This window comes from Liolophura sinensis, chromosome 7, assembly GCF_032854445.1.
Source record: "Liolophura sinensis isolate JHLJ2023 chromosome 7, CUHK_Ljap_v2, whole genome shotgun sequence".
NCBI lineage: Eukaryota > Metazoa > Mollusca > Polyplacophora > Chitonida > Chitonidae > Liolophura > Liolophura sinensis.
Window position 1 is genome coordinate 49,823,724 of NC_088301.1, and position 19,547 is coordinate 49,843,270.

Genomic DNA, 19,547 nt, shown 5'->3' on the forward strand with positions numbered 1-19,547 from the left:
TTTGTTAATGTTAAGGTTTTACTCAACCAGTCATTCGTACCATATATACATTATAAAACTGTATTCAGACAACAAAACTCTATATATTTGGTTCGAACCTAGTAATAAATATGACACGTAGGGCATGGCATGAAAATGACAAATGAATAAGACAATTTCTCAGTATGCTATAGAATTGAACTTGGTCCAAAAATTGAAGGGCGTAGTGCACCCATGTCACAAGGTATTGATATTCTGAACGACAATAAAACACAATTAATCTCGAATGGAAATCATAAAGGAGAGTCAGCACTTCGCTCTATTTCATACTTAAAATTGATTACAGTTTTCTTAAACACAATAAGAAACCACACTTTAATTTAAATGTAAAATATTGTACCAAAAATTAACATTGAACTCAATGGTTCCCGTAAATCATGCAAGTAAGAAAAGATAACTTAGGAAACAACAGATACATATAAGTTAAGTACTAAAAACTGACATCAGTGCTTCTCACATTTATAAACAACATACATCGACTACAATAACTGCTCGAAATGTGAAAGCAAGAGCTAAGGGGTTGTTTAAAACAAAACATTTAAATCTGACATACAAAACATACACACTCTATGAAACAATGGGTTAACGATATGAAAATCACAGTTTCGCTTTAAAGTCAGTGTTTTGTAACAATAGAAATATGGCATGTCAACGCGGCAGGAACATAACCTACCTAGAGCACCGAATTTTGTTCACATATGTAGTAGTCCTTTGGAGCGAAAATCCACAATTCCTACATTTCGAACTCATGTACAAGTTTATGTTGGAGAAAATTTTGGATCGTGGTATCTTGCACCACCTACTGATGGTCACAGGACCGGAATTTTTGTAGGCGACGCCATAAGTATAGGCGAAGATAGGTTGTCGAACCCAGACAACGTGGGCACTGTCATTTGTGGAACAGCCATGTGGCCGCTGACGTATGTTGGGAACTGAAAGGCGGTGGAGCCTGTGGTGTAGCATGGGCTAAGAGAGTTCAGAGAGCTCCAGAAGGTCAGGAAAGGTGTTCTCTGGCCAGGAATAACAGGGCTGGCGACAAGGACCGGGGTCTGCAAGGGTGAAAACGGTGTCGGTAAGGTCTTTGCACCTGGGCTTGGCACAGGTACTTGTGAGGCTGAGGACAAGATGGTGTTGGCTCCCCCTACGTTGAGACTGAGTGGAACTGGTAGAGGCTTTGGTTTGCTGATGACTGACGCTGACGTCGATCTGGGTTTTTCGTCTTCCGAGCTGCTGGAGTGTGACGGTTCGCCAGATCGGGGACGTTTGGGTGGTGTTGCTGATGGAGCGGGCATCAAAGAATCAGATTCACGTTTTAATCCCACATGAGACATGGTGCTGTGGGTTGAATGAGGAATGTTATGCCCTGAGGTGACCGCTTGAGAGGAGTTCACAGCCAACTGGAAACGAGAAAAGTGTCCTGGTGGCTGCCAAGAAATCGGAGGCTGACCGATATCTGACGATGTAGATGTAGGAGGTGGCATTTCAAATGGTCTGACAGGGGGACTCTGGAAGTTGGTGAGGGGTTGTCCAAACTGTCCATAAAGGCTCTCCATCTTCACTTTGAAAGGGATTTTATTTTCGGTTTTCACCACTTCGGGAAATGAAACAAACTTGTACACAAATTTTTGTCCAACGACTTTCTTGATGATGTTCTTGTCGTAATAATAACGGAGAGCTCGGCTGAGCTTGTCATAGTTCATATTGGTTTTGTTTTTGCGAAGTCCCCATAACTTCGCTACCTCGTCAGCATTTATCAACTTGAATTCACCCTCTGTGTTTGTCCACTGGATCTTGTCCTTGTGCTGCTGGTTAATCAATAGCTCCAAGAGAAAGTGCCACAACGTTATGTTGGTATCCATTCCACCTGAAAGCATAGAAAAGAACGGTTAAATGACACAGTCAAATAAATATTAATCGAAATAGCAGAATGTTGATTTTAAGGCAACAATGAAACACAGAAGATATACAACACGCATAAAGGCCAACAAGCCTGTTTCAACCTGTAGAAACAAGTTCCTTTTGAGTGAAAACACTCAAAACAAGTTTCCTTTCAAGGCTAACCTGTTGAAACGAAAGTAAAGTCGCATCCAGTAAAAGACTGATAAGGGCGACATGAGCGCATTTCGCCTGCTTCTTGATCGTGTCTTGCTGCAGTGCAGAGTACCACAAAGTGGGTCTGATTTCTGTTGATGCAGCAGAATAACTGTTGGCAATTGTAATTCGCTCACTTGATAAGGCTACTGAGGGGTCATTAGCGAGCCATATTTCACAAGGTGACACCCAGTTAACACCACGCTATCGGAAATTAAGAAGCTTTGCCGGTCGTCTGCTCCGACTACAGCCTTCGAGATGGCGGAACAGGACGTCGTCCCTTACAGGACAAATCCCGACATCCTTCGTGTCGCCCAAGGCCTTTAATGATTAATTTTTTCTTAATCTGAACGTCTCTGTTTGAATTTAATTAATTTAGCCTTTGACATGCAGCAGTTTTTAAATCTGATAAGAAGTTGATCGGTTTGAAAAAATAATGCTGAAAACATGGGGTTCATTGTTTTGTCGAGTAATCTCATAATTACAATTTTACAAAAATTGACAGTTGTGCACCATGTAGTCTATTGCGATCTACATGCCCTTACCATGGCGGAGAGGCCCGATTACCTTTAGTTGACCCAGCTATAGCATAGTGACGTCTCTCTCACAAATATATGGGTTACTTATTTCTGGAAAACCTCACCTATACCTGATCGACTTTTTACGCGATATTATCACTTTTTCTCGTCTGCTGTCAAAACCTGATGCTCTCTTGCAAAGTTTATTCCGCTAGCATCAGCGCTGAAAAGCCTACAGATATAATAGTATCCCGGAAAGAACTGCCTGCCGCATCGAGCCATCCGCCTAAAAATTTCCCTCGTTTGAAACTAGCACGTACATCCTGACACCGGGACTTATGAGGTATAAGGAAATCTTGCTTACTTCATTTCCTAAAGAGTGTCGTGTCCTCGGGTGCAATCTCTAATCTTTTATCCGCTAATAACTGAAATGATCGTGTAAGGCAAACCCAGGAAACGTTGATCAACCTTCACATGTAAACGTCTAACGACAAGGATATAGCGCGACCTGTCCTGTCTTCTTCCCGGGGCTTCATAAGGGAAGTGGGCGTGCCTAAAGCCCCGGGGAGAAAGGGACAGGGTGGCGCTTACGGGACGACGATTTTGTCAGCTGTAAAGAGCTCTTTAAAGACGGTTTTACACCTATAATTACTGCGAGTAATTCCTACTAAAATGGATTTTGTTATAGCAAACCGGATACTGTCTGGCGACTTTACAGCTAGACTGGTGAAATTACGCCAGTGTAAGGGACTTTTTACGCAGACCTGACACACCGGAAAGTCAAATTACACAGAAACAGTTTAAGCATAAGAGGCATGAAGTTAACAGCAATGATTTGCCTCTCTTGAAACATGGTAAACTATCTATCGCGCTTTCTCTGGTTTGTTTACTTCCCCCCATGCGTTTGTGTCAACATGCGTCTTTGTGCATCAAATCAATTGTGAGGCGCCTCCATTCCAGAATGTGTTCCCAGACAGAAAACGTAAAAAACTCTGATCTCTACAAAATTTCCAGTACACGTCCGGAAAAATACAAAACGCCTAAATGGTCCAATAACAAATTTGTAATCAATTGACCATAGTTGTGCCATCCTGTGTGCCACAGGATGAAATAAAGAAGAATATTAAGATCAATTCATCTTCTTGGATACTATTGACCGCCGTCATATAAGTGAAATATTCTTCAGTTAGGCGTAATACTCCAATCAACCAAACAAACAAATAAATAAATAAACAATCCCCTCTCTAATTACTGCACTAGACAGTTAACCCAATATATCTTCTTGTATTGTCATAGATTGACTGTGTTCACTGTTAAACAATACACATTTCACAGCTCCTATGCTTACGTGAGTAAACAGAACAGAAACTTTAGTGATTGCTGGGAATGTAGTAGGGTGCTGTATTTGACAATGGCATGACTCTTACCTTTTGCTTTCACTGAGCATACGGACGATTTTCCTTTTAGGGAATCTGAAGTGGACGACACTAGTGAGCTATCAGAAACCTTTGATGATTCCGACAAAGCTGGAGATGGGGAACATTGACTTAAATCTGAAACAGAGAACAATGCTGAATTGGTCATCATGTTCTAATTATATACAAGCTACTGTTAAGCTAACTCTAGGGTGTCAGCGTTTTCTTGGCGATTCAATGTATCTTTAAGACTTTCAGCATTCCATTCGATGGCTTCGGATGCCAGAATCCGGGTGCTTACAGGAATGCACATTTATCTAGGGTCAATCTAGTTAAAGGGCCTGACACTGTCTCCTAAAATAAGCAATTCCACTCTTATAAATTCCTTTCTTTACAAAACCAACACAGGCCGACATGTCCCGCGAATCCGGCACGTAAGAATCTCCTCTTCCTGAAATCTTATCCCGCCCGGGGGAGTCGGGGAACGTGGATGTTTGTATAGAAGACCTCAAAAGCCTGTCAGCGTGCCTTCAAATAACCGGAATGACCGCATGTCTCCGGGATAGGGTGGCAGGTGACTTCCCCTCTAATGAAATATCCCGACAAAATCATATTGAGAAGGGAAGTTACGCTGCTTGGCTTTACACTGGCGATTAATTCCGACCGCCTCCAATGTCCTCACATTAATGTTATTGGTATCTATGGTTCTTTAATCAGCAGAGTATCCGGCAAACGCTACGGTCCGATATTCCACAAACCAACCGAACTATTATCTTAATCATAAGCCCTTAATCCCCGCAAGCACAAGACCACAATGGGATTGACTTTACATTTGATAATGTACAGTAAGAAAGATGAACAGTGTAATGAGGACTTGCTCAATAACAGTTTGAGTTATACTATTGTTCATACCAATCAAAGCAAGTGGAGCAGCCCAGTGGAAAAGGTAAGATGTACCTGACGTATACGCATACCTGTTCGATCCATATCCCATAGAAACCGTGGTACTCTAGATGACTCCGTCTTTTCTATGGGCAGGCTAGTTTCCAGGTATGCGCTCGAATCTGAAATTGAACACAGACGTCTATTTTATCAACACGCTGAAGTAGAGCCAACTAGACATTGTCCAAAAACGCACACGTCCAACAACAGCGAGACGTAATCGCGTATATACGCGTGTATACAATGTTCCACAAACACGATCATACAGAATGCATGCGTGGTTCAGCTACATACAGGCTGAAGTCTGAGCTGTCTGACTCATTTTCATCCGAAACTGACATTATGTTTTATCTGCAATTAACATTTCATCAGCATATACCACTGGCAGACCTCTAATACACAAAATCTGCCGGGCTATCTGAACCCCTAATTTGCTGTTTCCGGTATCATTTCCTCTCGGATCCTCGCCGTGCAGTTTCAATCTTTACCCGTCTAATTCGATCCGTAGACAAACCTCCACGTCGTGACATGACCATTAAATGGTGAACACTTTTTGATCGAACACGAAGTACACTTCCTACACAGCCAACAGCTGTTCTAGCAATCGATTTCATTGTAGAATAGGTGTATGTTGATACAAAATTGCTAGACAGTTTAATAAAACTTTGAACACATGCTATTTTTACAACCAACAGCCAACAACCAACATTCATAACATCCAAATCCAAATGTGAAAGGCAAAACGCATATTCGTAGACTGTTCAGTTTCCTAGCATGTTGGATCGATAAGGTAAAGCAAGATTAATATTAACTTAATTTTTTTATTAACCAACTGCCTTATGTTATATTCATTTATCGGATGACATGCTGAATTAATAGGTTGCCCGTTTCCTAAGCATTCACCTTTAACCCAAGTCCATAAGCCGCTTGTCGGTAAACACTGCTTTCACACCTGAGCGGCGAATTTAGCACGGACACAAAACAATCTAACGCGATCATGTTGTGGACTTAGACACATATAGAAAAGAATTAGAGCAGCAATGTTGTTTTCTTGCAAGCGTTTTTAGTAGAACAATGCCGAAATTGCTTTTGTTTCTGGACTTCCATAAATTCTTCTGACCACAGTTTCGTGCCAACTTTAACTCGAAAATCCCTTCTGGTGCACAAACCCCCGTTCTAAATTAAGGGCACAAGCTTGATGACAGTCTAACGTGGGTACTCTTCGATACACATACCTTGAGTTGCACATGTCATCGCACTCGGCAAGCTCTGTTTACACAACGCGTTAGGATGATTATCCGGCGTCACACGCTACCTAAGCGTATCAGAGACATGCCATATTCAGTTGTTAAGCTTACCCCAAGAATCCAGTCAACCAAAATTGAAATCAACGAATTCGTGAACTGTTTTTTAGTGACTGCTATACAAGGCGGGGTTTTCCATAGCTAGACTTGAAGAACAAATATCAAAGAGAACATGCACTGACAGTTCCTGCATAGGGCACAAGTGCTGTAATTGGCTTCTCACCCCTCCCCCCTCCTCCTTGGGCGAATCAACCGCAAGTGGGGAACCCATGCTGGTGTGACGATAGAAACGTACCGCTACACCACACGAGGTTTACATTTTAGACCACCGGTATGTTCGGGTCATTCAGTAATATTTCTGTAACTTCAGCCACTGGTAATATTGACAAACGTTTATTAACAATTAGATTGTTTACAAACATAACCTAGATTTACGTTAAACGTGGAAGGATGATAATACAAAAATGTAAGTGAATAACCACGTGATTATGACACTATAGTCGTCTCAGTTTTAAAGAGATTATAACTACTTGGCGCTCAGTGACTATCCAAACATACGTTTACGTCTACCTCCATAATCTGTAAAAGATTTAAATCTTTTTCGTTAACATTTTGTACAACACAAATGTCATAACAGGACTCGAGTCACACCACTACTCTAGAACCCAAGACGGAAAGACTTCATGGTGCCTCAGAGTGACAAATTTAAGGTTAGATAAACCAACACATACGATGACAACTGAGCAGACCGGATCGTAGAATATTTACTGCCGATTGTCGTTTCCTTTCAACACAATATTACATACTCAACGCCATTTCAGATTGTTTCACAGTGAAGCAGGCAGTTCAGGCACATGATCACAACGGCCGGACTTCTTTCTGAGTCCATCTCTGTTATATGACATGTGTCAGACTATATTAAAACGTTATTTACTCAAACAACAGTTAGAATTGCACATATAAAGATACGAACAGTTCTTACCGTTTACACGCAAAGTTGGGTAGAGGACAGTTAAAAGTCAATTCGGTTTTATGTAAGGTCTATGCTATCTATAAGATCGACACCTTCCTGACATGGTTCTCCGCGAGATAGTTCATGACATATGTATACAGTGATACAAGGATTGTGTACATTGTATCATGATTATATACCATCATACACTTATGTGCATGGTTTACAGAAATTGCTCAGTCATAAATGGTGGACATTGATTGGCTACTAAAGAGATGTCAAGCCGTGGTCAAAGTTAGCTAGCCAATGAAAACACTACCGGGTACGGTAAGGTCGAGATCCGGTTTCCCACTGCGCACCTCTTGTGCCCTCTTCCGGATGGTACAATCCGGGAGGTTTGTGTCACATATCCACTTTTAACCACAAAACAATGGCTTTTTGACACAACATGATAGCCTAATCTCATCATTGACATGTCATCTGAGCTGTTAATTGTTTCACAAAGATATACAGTCAGAGAAGCAACTCTTGCCTATATAACCACACTCTAGTCCCAGCCAAACCAACTATTTGCATTCATGGACATATAGACAATCCACATACACATAATAGGAAATAGTTTCAGAGAACAGTTAAAGTTAAGTTTACAAACTAAAAGTGGGCTTTTTATGAAATAAGTAATCTTATCACCTATCATCAACTGGTACAAAAGCTCAAGGTCTCATTGACTATATTTTTCTCTAAGCTGACGATTTTAATTACGTATGACACTGAACAACAGTGAAATATGCGATGAATATCTACGACTTATATATTAGGCATTATCAAACTTCATTATCGAAAACAAATGACAAAATAAAGTAGAAAGTGACAGTAATGAAATATTATACGGCAAAAGTGCACTGGTATAAGGTTTACACATCACACTTTGTCCCCCGTGGGGTGAGACCCATCCACGTTTTCCACGATAACGATGCGTGATATTTATATCTACAACTGTGACATTAAGAATGAATTACTGTGAAACTTTAAATATTAAAATCAAACTGTCATACTACATCATACATCAAGTGAAACTAGACATATAAACAAATAACTTAAAATCGTATATTAAATAGTAGCAAGCACGAATTGCGTACTTTCAGTTTAAATGAAGTACTAGATTAAATATAGTGTTAAAAGTAGCTTCAGAAGTTAAGCAAAGGCTAAACGGAATGTGGAAAAATTAGAAGGTAGTTTCACTTATACCTTCAAGAGATTTTCTACCTTAATGTGTTAAAATGACATGTTTATTTATGTTTGACAAATTTCGACAATTATTTAAAAAAATAGCAAGATTTATTGTCACCAAATAAACCTTTTTTAATCAATCTACTTAGTCTGTGATAGCGGCACACATGGTCACATATGCCCAGTCACGAGCCAATAAAGCTTCTTAAATAAATCCAATAAAGAATGAATGCGCGAATTTACTCCTATCACGTTGACCCAGATACACGTTCAGGCCTTCCTCTGGAGGCAACCCTATATACCTTAATGTGGAGGTCTTATACAAAGTGAGTTTTACTTACATGCAGTGGTCATAGACGACTGGCCAAACTTGTAGTGGGGAGCTTTGTGATGTCTATAATGCATACGTAAATACATATAGCGAGAAGCCGTGAGAGACGAACATTGTGAAAACAATAGCAACCCAAATATGGTCAGCATCCGGGACTGGCCCATTTGTGTGTGGCTAACTTTGTAGTGCGACAGGACACGTCACTTGAACGGAGCTCTGTGTGGGTATTTCAAGGCAATCACTGCCCACAGCAGTTTAACACCCTATGTTTTAATGGCCCTATGATCCAATGGAGGATGCGCATGGCTTGTGCCTCTAACAGCCCTAAGTAATAGATACCAAGCTATAGATCTATCCCTAGAATCTAGGTATATACCTGATTATACAATAGTCGTAGGCAAACACTAAACAAATAATTAACTGCAACCATCTGCTCTTTAATCGATCATGATTTCACTTAAAATCCCGCAAACCATTCACTTCAAAATCAGGTGCATAACTCAACGGTATTTTATGGGTTGTCGTTAAGGTATTTAATTGTCTTAATTCTAAAAGTTCTATTGATCTTGAACGGTGACTTGAGGTTACATGGGAGGTAGGGTAAATCTTAAATTTTAGGTCAAATACGGTATAACTTTCTTTACTTTTTAGCTGGATAGTCTTTAATTTATATCTAAACTCATTTCTAGGAAATCGGTATAAACATTTACCAAGGCTATGAGAGCAGCCAGTAGATTAAAGACGACAGTGTCAATTATATCCGGCACGTGTCGGTGTGGGTCTTGAAATTTATTTTCAAACTTCCCATAACCTCTCTGATAGTAGAAACGACAAAACTATGTATGTTTTAATATATGTTATGCACATCTTCGCGTGTAGATACATACACACGAATCATTGCACCCGTGGTCTGCAACCGTACTCCGGAAATGCCTCGATTACAATCAAGGTACATGCGCATAGCCCGGTGACAATAATCAGCCAGAGTCAATTATACATACCGGAACTGTTCCACATGGTGTTATGTATAATGTATCATATGCTATATACAAAGGAACAATGGTCGAATTCATCACGTTCAGCGGGGTAAAATTCGGTATCGTAAAATACATGAATTGCCATATATATGATGATCCGAAAATCTACATTCTCCTTATTCAATGTTCAGCTGACTTTGTCATTCATTCACATGAGAAGCTTAGTATAGAATATGTGCATACATCACAACCCCAGTACACATGTTCTTGTCACGCCTTGGTACATTTATAGCTTAAAAAAGAAGACAATTTTTGTTTACTTATATCACGGATATTGCATCTGCCTAGTTTGTATTTATAGTTAGATCAGGTGACTATGACAGCCCGAAGCTGTTTGTGTCTGCATCCTGATCTCAAGCTATTCAGGAAATAAGTAAACTGATTTATACTGTCCATGCAATATTATTAAGTCTTGAAAAGCAGAACATTCATAGTATATGTACTACATATACATAACAAGACAATCCCAGATTTGCGAATTTTTTTTAAAAAAATCTTACTATAATGTTACTATGAAGTTTGTGTCTTAAACAGCGCATCATGACCTACAGGCATACATATAAGAGATTTCATCATCCACTCCCACCGCTTATACATTAGCGTAATAGGATGTCTGTAATTTATCAGTCAACATGAGAAGTCTCTTAAGAAACTGCCTTTATTACAATGATACCGAATGCATGCTACATGTACCAATACGTGCACTGTATTTCCATGTAGCAGGAACCTATGAGCTTTAACAAGAGCCACTGACCTAACTAAGGGCCTTGGTGGAAGGCGACATCGACTCTTGGGGGATTGTCACTTTACAGGTTACTAAGACTTTGCATACGCCTATTTACAAGAAATACTCATTCGGCATAGCTTACATCGCTAGTTTTTTAAATATTCAATGGCATTTCGTGTTATCGGGTATCCACACGAAACACATTACCTCACATTGTCGCTATATCTTAGCCTCTCGTGTGACAGGTGTGATATACCTGTACAGAATCCCACGTATATGTTTGTGTCATATTAGATTAGCAACCACAGTGATCCATTAGAGACCATATAAACAGCCGCAGGTCAACTGGTCACATCAAAACCGAAAACACCATATGTTCACTTGTTGTCTGACGGTTTCGTCTACTATTTATCTTGTATCTTTCCAAACACATCCGAATAGCGTAAATAAATGAAGTAGACTGCCGCGGTTTAACATCAAGAAGACGCTGAGGTTGTCACCCGATCTCTGGGCGGATAGAGGACGGCTCCCCCCAGCATACCACGGGCCACATTCCGATCATATCAACCCATTGGCTCAGCGAGCGTGTGACGGTAACAGGCCTATCTGGGATCTATCACAGGACGGCGTGTGATATATTAGAGAGGGGTGAACACGTCAAAGTATGGGTCGCAATAGTAGCACCACCCATTCCCACTTTCGCTATAATAAGTCCCCTGCATGCATGCCCTTGGCGCATGCAGAACCCTATCCCCTCAAAAATTCCAATACACACTCTACTCACCTACCAGCTGAACAGTACACATGTATGTATATACATGTGCCAATTTTATCCCTATCCATATACGGTGTAGAATATTAGGTGACACGGATATATTGATTTCGTGATGCTGTATGTGAACTATATATATATAATCATTTTCTGATGGAAGTATATAGCTGTACAAAAGAATCGATACTAGAAAGCGCTTTCTCGCAGTTCCAATATATATGTGGTATATGAAGCTCTGCAATACCAAATCAGGTGGGAAGGTCTGGCAACAACCTGCGGATGGTCGTGGGTTTTCCTCGGGCTCTAACCCGTTTAATCCGCCCATCATAATGCTGGAAGCAATCGAATAAGTAAAATATTCGTAAGTACGGCGTAAAACATCTTCAAATAAATAAGTAAATAAATATATTCTGTATGGTGTACTTGTGTGTAAAAGTTGCTATATAACTAAAACCCTTGTACAGAATTTAACAGCATTCCTCACAAATGAGCTATAGAAGTTTAACCTACCTTCTGCTAAGGTAGACCTATATGCACATGTACGCATAGCAAGTATCTATATTCTATGTGACAACACATGTTATACACACAAACTCAAGCAGTAATCATAAGTGCCATTCAGTGTTTTACTCATCGCTAATCCCATCACACGGTATACTTTAGTGGCAAAGATACGCACAATTACTACATAATCGCTTTAACTCCAGAAGCTCTTTTCCAGTTTGTAGACGTATGATTTATACACCTACCCGGAACTTCCTATATACCTGCAGTGTTAGACGACCACCTGGGGTGTAAGGCCTTAAGTAGATTTATGGCAGGGAAGTCACTGTTTTGAAAACACAATGATCTCGCTTTTAAAGGGAAATATACACATGACAAAATTCCATTTCCGACTTATAACTACTTTACATTGACAAAGGAGGACAACACCGTGTGTGTCTGAGTTTAGTCAGACAACGCGCACACGCATGTGGCTAGCACGCAGGTACCAGATATTTCCGGTCTCTAGATGTGTGGGAGGCAAGGAACTAGCTCCTTCCTTCCATAGCTCTATAGATACTGCTTCACAGAAACGTAAGGTTCATTGCTTATTTTCGATTTGGTACCTACGTTATTGGAACCGCTAGCGTTGTAGCCCTGGTGTTCAATCAACTGAGAGGTCTACTGCGATAGGCTTAGAATGGATATGCTTTACCAACTTCTCAAGCCACACAGCGTATGGAATAGTACTGGATGACACGAGGATGGAATATATACCTCCATGATTCGTGGGAAAGGACAATGCTTCGGTGGGCTTAAGTAACCTGGTCAGACGATCTAATACATTGGATGTATTATATAATACGGTATACCAATTACACTAATAAGCCTATGTATCTCACAAACAGGGATATATATATATATATATATATATATATATATATATATATATGAGGTGTTTTAACTTTATCATACACTGACTTCCACAGGAATACGATGTGATACTACTGGAAATGCCGGGGCAAGTATTTTAGCAGTACACGTGGATAAATCTATAGCTAGGCTCTACGTAGCTTACCACTTTGCACAGGTCTGTGTCCAGATAGAGCCGATCGACTGAAGGTGTAAACTATGATTTGTCTAATCCAGGTGATTTGTCAATCACAGGTAATAGTATGGAGATTTCAAGCTTCAGCGACTCGGAATTGATTGATCTTGCTGTATCGGTGGAGGCAGATCGCGTTCTGTTAGATAAATCATTAGCCGGAAACGAGGCATTCGCTGTACAGAGGCCGGGCTGTTCACGTAAGTCAATTGGAGATAAATAATACAAGCTCCGGCGATCCTGCCCACACAAATGACTCAGAACCGGAAATTCTCGGGCCAAGCGGCATAATAGGGTTGTGTGACTGGTATTCTCTCGCACGCGGTGCGTGGGCTCCTGTGATTGACACTCACTCATATCGCTCCAAACAAGCATTTCTCCAGTCAGGTCGCAACACATGGGGATATAAGGTCACTCAGTACACGACCAGGCGGCTTGTCGAAGTATATTTAGCAATAGTTGTAACTTACCTATTTATAGAAAGATGAGTAGCCAAGTCGTATAGTTGGCTGGTCTGTGACACCAATTCCTGCGACGTCTAACACTACAAGTTATCGGTAAAACCACGACTGTAAGATTCCTGGAAATATCAAGCCTCAGAAGAGGACACCGTGGGCCCGAGGTACGGCGTGCCAAAACTCACACACAGGCGGGAGAGCTGTCCCTGTCTAGGGCAGTAGTAGTCGTAGTAAGAAGGCTGAGTTCACGTCGGCTGGCTGGTGGGGTTTAAAAGCTATGTTGTCAGCTTAGGTCAGCCTCTGTACCTACTCTATCGTGATTCCCCTAGACTTCCCCGACAACTTAAACCAGACTTCTTTACTTCACAAACTTCTTCAAAGTTTAGAGAAGCTTAAACACGTCACACATCAACACTACTTTCCGTGAAAAGATGCTCAACGGAGCACAACTTGTGTGACCTAGAATGACTCATCGGCTGTGAAATGCGTTTTGATTTGCCGAAAACCCGGAAGCATTTTGTTTACATTGGAACTCCCCGCCTGACGTCACAAATATGAGCTGACGTCAGTGGTAAATTTTTCCATATACGGTTATCACCGGATCTTCTCGCGGGAAGGGGGCGTGATTTACAATTCTTCACCACTTTTTGTCAAGTGGCAGTTTCAAAAAGCTCTTTAGCCAATGATACTGCTATCACAGCTAAATAAACAAGCCTATTCTAGACCCTTGCAAATCATGACTTACATGTATAAATAGATCTTAGGTCAGTTATTAAAAAAAAAAAACAACAACAACAACACAGTAATATGTTAAAATATAATCAATTTAGTTGGATAAATGCATTTCCTGGTAACAAGAAAATATCAGTAGGCCTAATAAAATAGCGTTTATTAAAGAAATATTTTTGATTGATGACAATGCAGTTTTAGCATTTTTTTGTGGTTTTGCTCGTACGTATTATCAGAGTAGTCTCCGAATAAAAAGTTAGAAAAGTTAAATTTCCCAGATTTACAAGTTTTCATGTAGTCGACCATGAAGAGACATTGATCTATTTACCTGTGCAAAGACTTAAATAATTGAGGACAGTAAAGTAAACTCTTTCTAGAACGAATTAAGGAAATGCCTGCTAACATTCCTAAAATGACATTTTTTGGTGAGAATGTGTGGATGTAGCTGACTAAAAATATATGTATAAATAACTGGATCAATACTACCGAACTATCACGACTTTGTAGAAACATGCAGATAATCATATATGTATATGTATGTGACATATGATCACGTGTATATACCGGAAGGAATAAACTTAAACAATCATGGACTAAACTTTCCTTATACAAAATATATCGGAGAGCCTGATCATGAACCACTGTCTATATTTGGACACAAGGAATTAATCGAACTTCCGTGAAACAAAGCCCAGATTCTTTGCCTTACGCATCCCTGAGTATGTACATGTATTTTAGCCAAATGGATACATGAGTATCACTTCATTTGGTCCATTCGAATGTTAGGCTAGCTGTTAAAATGCGTCTATATGCTGTGAAGTCATTGTGCGATATATAGGCCTACGTATATGACCTGAGATATGGCCTATAACGAGTTTTACTGACATTGGTTCATGTAACAAGTTTCAGATCACAACTTTCCGGATATGAGTATATATATATATCCATAAGCATGTCATAAGCATGTTATGCACACACTTGGAGCATCCACCATTTTCAGAGAGCTCACACATACACCGCCTCAAACCCTCCACAGCCCACCAACATCAAAGTGCATGTCTCGCGTCAAGATCTCGATTAAACTGGATATTGTCAATTTTGATATCGTAACACCCTCCTTTTGTTAGACAGCTATGTGTCCAAAGGTCCTATATAGATGCCATATATACAAAATCTTGCATATTGCACTTCGTTGCCCTCGTATGCATGTAGCTTATCTTATATGCTTTAAATCCACGGCCGAATATTAATTGTTAATTTCATGGTAACTTACATATACCTTGTCTATAGAAAACAAATAATGTAAATTTCTTTAAGGTTTCCACACGTAGAGTACCTACTCGTAGATATGGGAGAACGGTCGTGATATCTGCATTGCATATCATTACCTGTCTAAAATTACTCGGTAATTGGATTTTCCATATGTGAGAGTGGTTTTACACGTGCACACTTGTTGACTATTCATAGAATGAAGTATATATTCTGTGAAATAAAGCGTAACCAAGGCGCGTCTCTATTGGACGTGAATGTCATGCCTGTTGTTAAAAACCGTGATTTTATGTAATCATGCATTACCACATTTTCATTTGTTTGTTTTTTTTTTAACGCGAAACTCGAGAATTTTCACTTATACGACAGCGGAATGCTTAACCTTTGAAGGTATGTTTTTGTATATGTGTGTGTGTGTGTGTGTGTGTGTGTGTGCGTGTGCGCGCGCGTGCGTGTGTGTTCAAAGAAAAAATATCATGTAACTTTTCAGATTTAATGATATATTGATGTCAGTTACCTGAAAATAGGAAACACAAGTTCTGCCCGGATTCCTCCCACCAAGACGCTGGCCACCGTCGTATATAAGTAAATTATTCTTGATTACAGCGTAAAATATCAATTAAATAAAAAAAAATAAATAGATAAGACAAGTAAGAGACAAATATGTCAAAGGCATTTTCGTTAGGATTTCTGGGAATGTTTCACTCTAATTTTCTGTTTACAATGGGTTTAAGCTGTCTCAGATTAGGTGTCTGCATGTACAAAATTTCATTTCTGTCTCATACATCGTTCTGTCATGTCTGAACCATATCAATGAGTAAAATGTGGGTGTGTTTGTGGATATTCCCTGTATATACCAGCGCGCAACAAATAGTAAATAAAGCTTGTTCTGCTATCATATCTTTCAACAAGGTTAAACAGTTCATGTATTACACTGTTTTTGATAAAGGCCTCCGTCCTGTATAAAGCTTCCTAGAAACATTTAGGATTAGGATGAAGGCTTTCATTTGATAACTTGATATTCCTTTCAACAAGGATATATACAGTTATAGGCAGATTTACAAGAAATAAGCTGTGATCTGAAAGACATATCCATACCGGTAAAGTATTAGACGATGCAGGGTAAGGTAGTTAATTCCGTGAAGAATTCCCTGGTCCATAACTGCAAAATTCTATATATAACCTACATGTATACAAATTGTAAATATTTGTTACACATATACAGTTTGTTGGACATGCACACAGGAGATATATCTGTATTCATGTAAGCAACTATTTGTAACAAGAGAGCTTTTTTTGTGTGACCAGCTGGTAGCGTAGTACTAATGTATATAATAGAATATTAGTCGGTTCCGCAGGAAAAGATATCCCAGTGTTCAACAAGCTTTTCACCTTATTAAAGACTTAGCATTTATCTAATATAACTTTGTCCTTTTCATCAGTTTGATACAAAATAACTAAAACATTAATGAACAGTAAACTACACAACTTAGATCCGTATTACTTAGGAATGGAAAGGTTCCCCGTTATGTTTAACATAGACTTTACTATGACGACACTTACAGTTAGCCCTGCATCATGAAAAGAGATGTTTGTCTTTATGTAACCAAGAAGAAAACTGTAACACATTTATAAAGGACATTGCGCATTTTTGTGTGATGTTTTGTATATATATATATATATATATATATATATATATATATAATATTACGGTATTCCTAAACAAAATTCGATTTGCTCGGGCTCTAATGACTTCTACGTAGCGAGTATTGCGCAATGGATCAGGAGCGTCTCACCAATGCGATCGCTGTGAGTTCAAGTCCAGCTCATGCTCTTCGGCCTTAAGTGGGAAGGTCTTCCAGCAGCCTACGGATGGTCCTGGGTTTTCCTCGGGTTCTGCCCGGTTTCCTTCCGTCAATGCTGGCCGCCCTCGCATAGGTGAAATATTCTTGAGTAGGGCGTAAAACATCATTCAGATAATAAATACATACTGTTAAGAAAAGAAAATCAGTTTTTACTTTCGAGACGTCGGTTGTTCAACAGTTCTTATGTGGCAAAATCTGAAAGAAATCTGGCATTTTAGCCATGTTGAATCTTGTCTTAAGCCTTTAGAAATCTTAAAATTAGGAACCTGTTTGTGTATTGTGCTGAGTTCGATATGTTGATATAGAGTATTCAGTTGGAAATCTAATTGGAAATTGGCACCGCCCTTAAAATAAAAACTCGGGAACCTTAATATTGGTAGAATGAATGGTGCCAAGTGACAAAATATCACTCCGATCAATATTTTCCCAGCAATTGCATTTTAAAATTTTTGCACACATGTATATTTTATGTATTGGGTATTAAATTAAACGGGTGCCAGGCCTATCTAAGAGATCTCTCACCAGCCATGGGCACTTTGTTTACTTTAGGCGATAAGATTACAGGATGCACTGTTTTCATTCTCCCACAGCTGAAGATTATTTAATTTTTAGACCCAAAGCCTTTTTAGATTGCTTGCATAGTCAAACCATTGGGTAGAAGTTCAAATCCAAACATGCATGGCCGTTCGAAATATCTGTTATTTTTTCTCATTGTAAAGTAGACATTTGTACACAAATGCCTCGAAGCTCGGACGTTGCTTGCAACTTTAATACATGCCATATCTGTTTTTGAAATTTAAAATCGTAAGAGCGGTTGCAATGTATTAAAGAAATCATGAAGCACTTGATGTACAGTAAATGACCTAATATTTCGTCCATGTCTAAGTTGTATTATTCCCAAATCTTCGGTAAATACTTCTCCATTGCCCATTTCGTTCCTTTCATTACATTACATTACATAAGTGTCGATCAGATTCCGTTATTTTATAGTCAATTTAAATAGTTCATCAGAATTTGACATACGTTACTGGACTACAAATATGGAGATAATTCGAGATAATTCCTTAATTCAAGTAATTTGGGCAGCCATAACTGCCAAAAGTAGACAAGATACTTTGTTGATAATGTACTGACCTTTTCTCTAACTGCTGGCTGAGCATGCTTTAATCCGTGCCGATGTTCCATTGTCCCGAGACATCCTCTTTATTCCCCGAGGTATACATATCACCGAGATTATATGTCTTGCCAGGTGATTTATCACATGACACACACGTTACCTTCATGTGCCCGGTACTACATTTCAGAGGCGAACATAGTTTGGACATATCTGTCTTTCGAATCCCGTAAAAAACGAAGGTAGCAAGAACATGTGAGATGCTTGAACTCAGTCTATCTTAGCGTCCAGCTATTCGGGCTCAAGGTTTTTAGACTGAAGTAAAACTCAGAGTGTTATCATTTCCCAGCTGCTGGAAACAGGTTGACAAGACGCCATGGAAACAGGTTTTGATGAGGTCATACAATGGCCAAAGAATTCACAGAGCAAAAAAGCCCATTGAAAACATTATTCTGTTTCATACTTGTACATATAAAGATAAAAACAGAGGCATATAAACAGTACTTCATGTGACAACTTTTCTGGGATCTTCTGTACAGATATCAACAGGATCCATAGATCCGATGGAGTTTATTGCGCCAACTTATGGGATTGTATTATTCATCTATCTGTATATGCGAGTGTGCATGAGGTATAGTATCTGGACATTTTGACACGTGAATACACAGAACAGGTGAACTGTGTTGTGTAAGTGGAGGAAACAAAGGCTTCTAAAGTGTTAACTGAAGTCTGCAAATATCTTCACAAACCATGACAAGCAAGTTTTACATGTATACTTATATATCTATTTATCCTGCTCAGTTGTGATGATACGTGTAAAATTCTTTCTTGTTGATTTGTGGTATATGTATATATAATAAGTGGTGATTTTGTCAGGTAGTTAATTATTATGTAGGTGTCCTAGGGGAATGATCAGTTAGCATTATTCATTGCCATACTGCAAAATCGGCGTTGAGAGCCTAAGCGCATATTTTGTCCGTTGTGTTTTGCACGCTTATATCCTTAATACGTTGTACTCCTCAACATGTTCATTCATTTACTATATTCCTAAACACACGTTTTAGCTCTCTCTAGACGGAAACATGTTTAGCGTCTAAACATGTTAAAGGAAACCAGTCTATCTAAGAATGGCTAATGAAGACAAAATTAGAAAACAAATATATAAA

The 19,547-nt window shown here is 39.4% G+C and overlaps 1 protein-coding gene across 4 annotated transcripts; it reads right to left on the reverse strand.

Annotated features, from left to right (window-relative positions):
- Positions 1 to 13,876, reverse strand: LOC135469577 (ETS domain-containing protein Elk-3-like). Of its 4 annotated transcripts, none has more exons than XM_064748062.1 (4): positions 13,417 to 13,876; positions 5,038 to 5,127; positions 4,076 to 4,201; positions 1 to 1,903 (listed from the first exon to the last, which is right to left on the reverse strand). In XM_064748062.1, exons 2-4 carry the CDS (start codon positions 5,048 to 5,050, stop codon positions 849 to 851), a joined length of 1,194 nt encoding a protein of 397 aa, XP_064604132.1. In that variant the 5' UTR covers positions 5,051 to 5,127; positions 13,417 to 13,876; the 3' UTR covers positions 1 to 848. The 4 variants fall into 4 exon arrangements, with proteins under 4 accessions (XP_064604132.1, XP_064604133.1, XP_064604131.1 ...); XM_064748063.1 differs by lacking the exon at positions 13,417 to 13,876 and adding an exon at positions 12,920 to 13,382; XM_064748061.1 differs by lacking the exon at positions 13,417 to 13,876 and adding an exon at positions 8,833 to 11,209.
- Between the last annotated feature and the right edge of the window lie 5,671 nt (positions 13,877 to 19,547).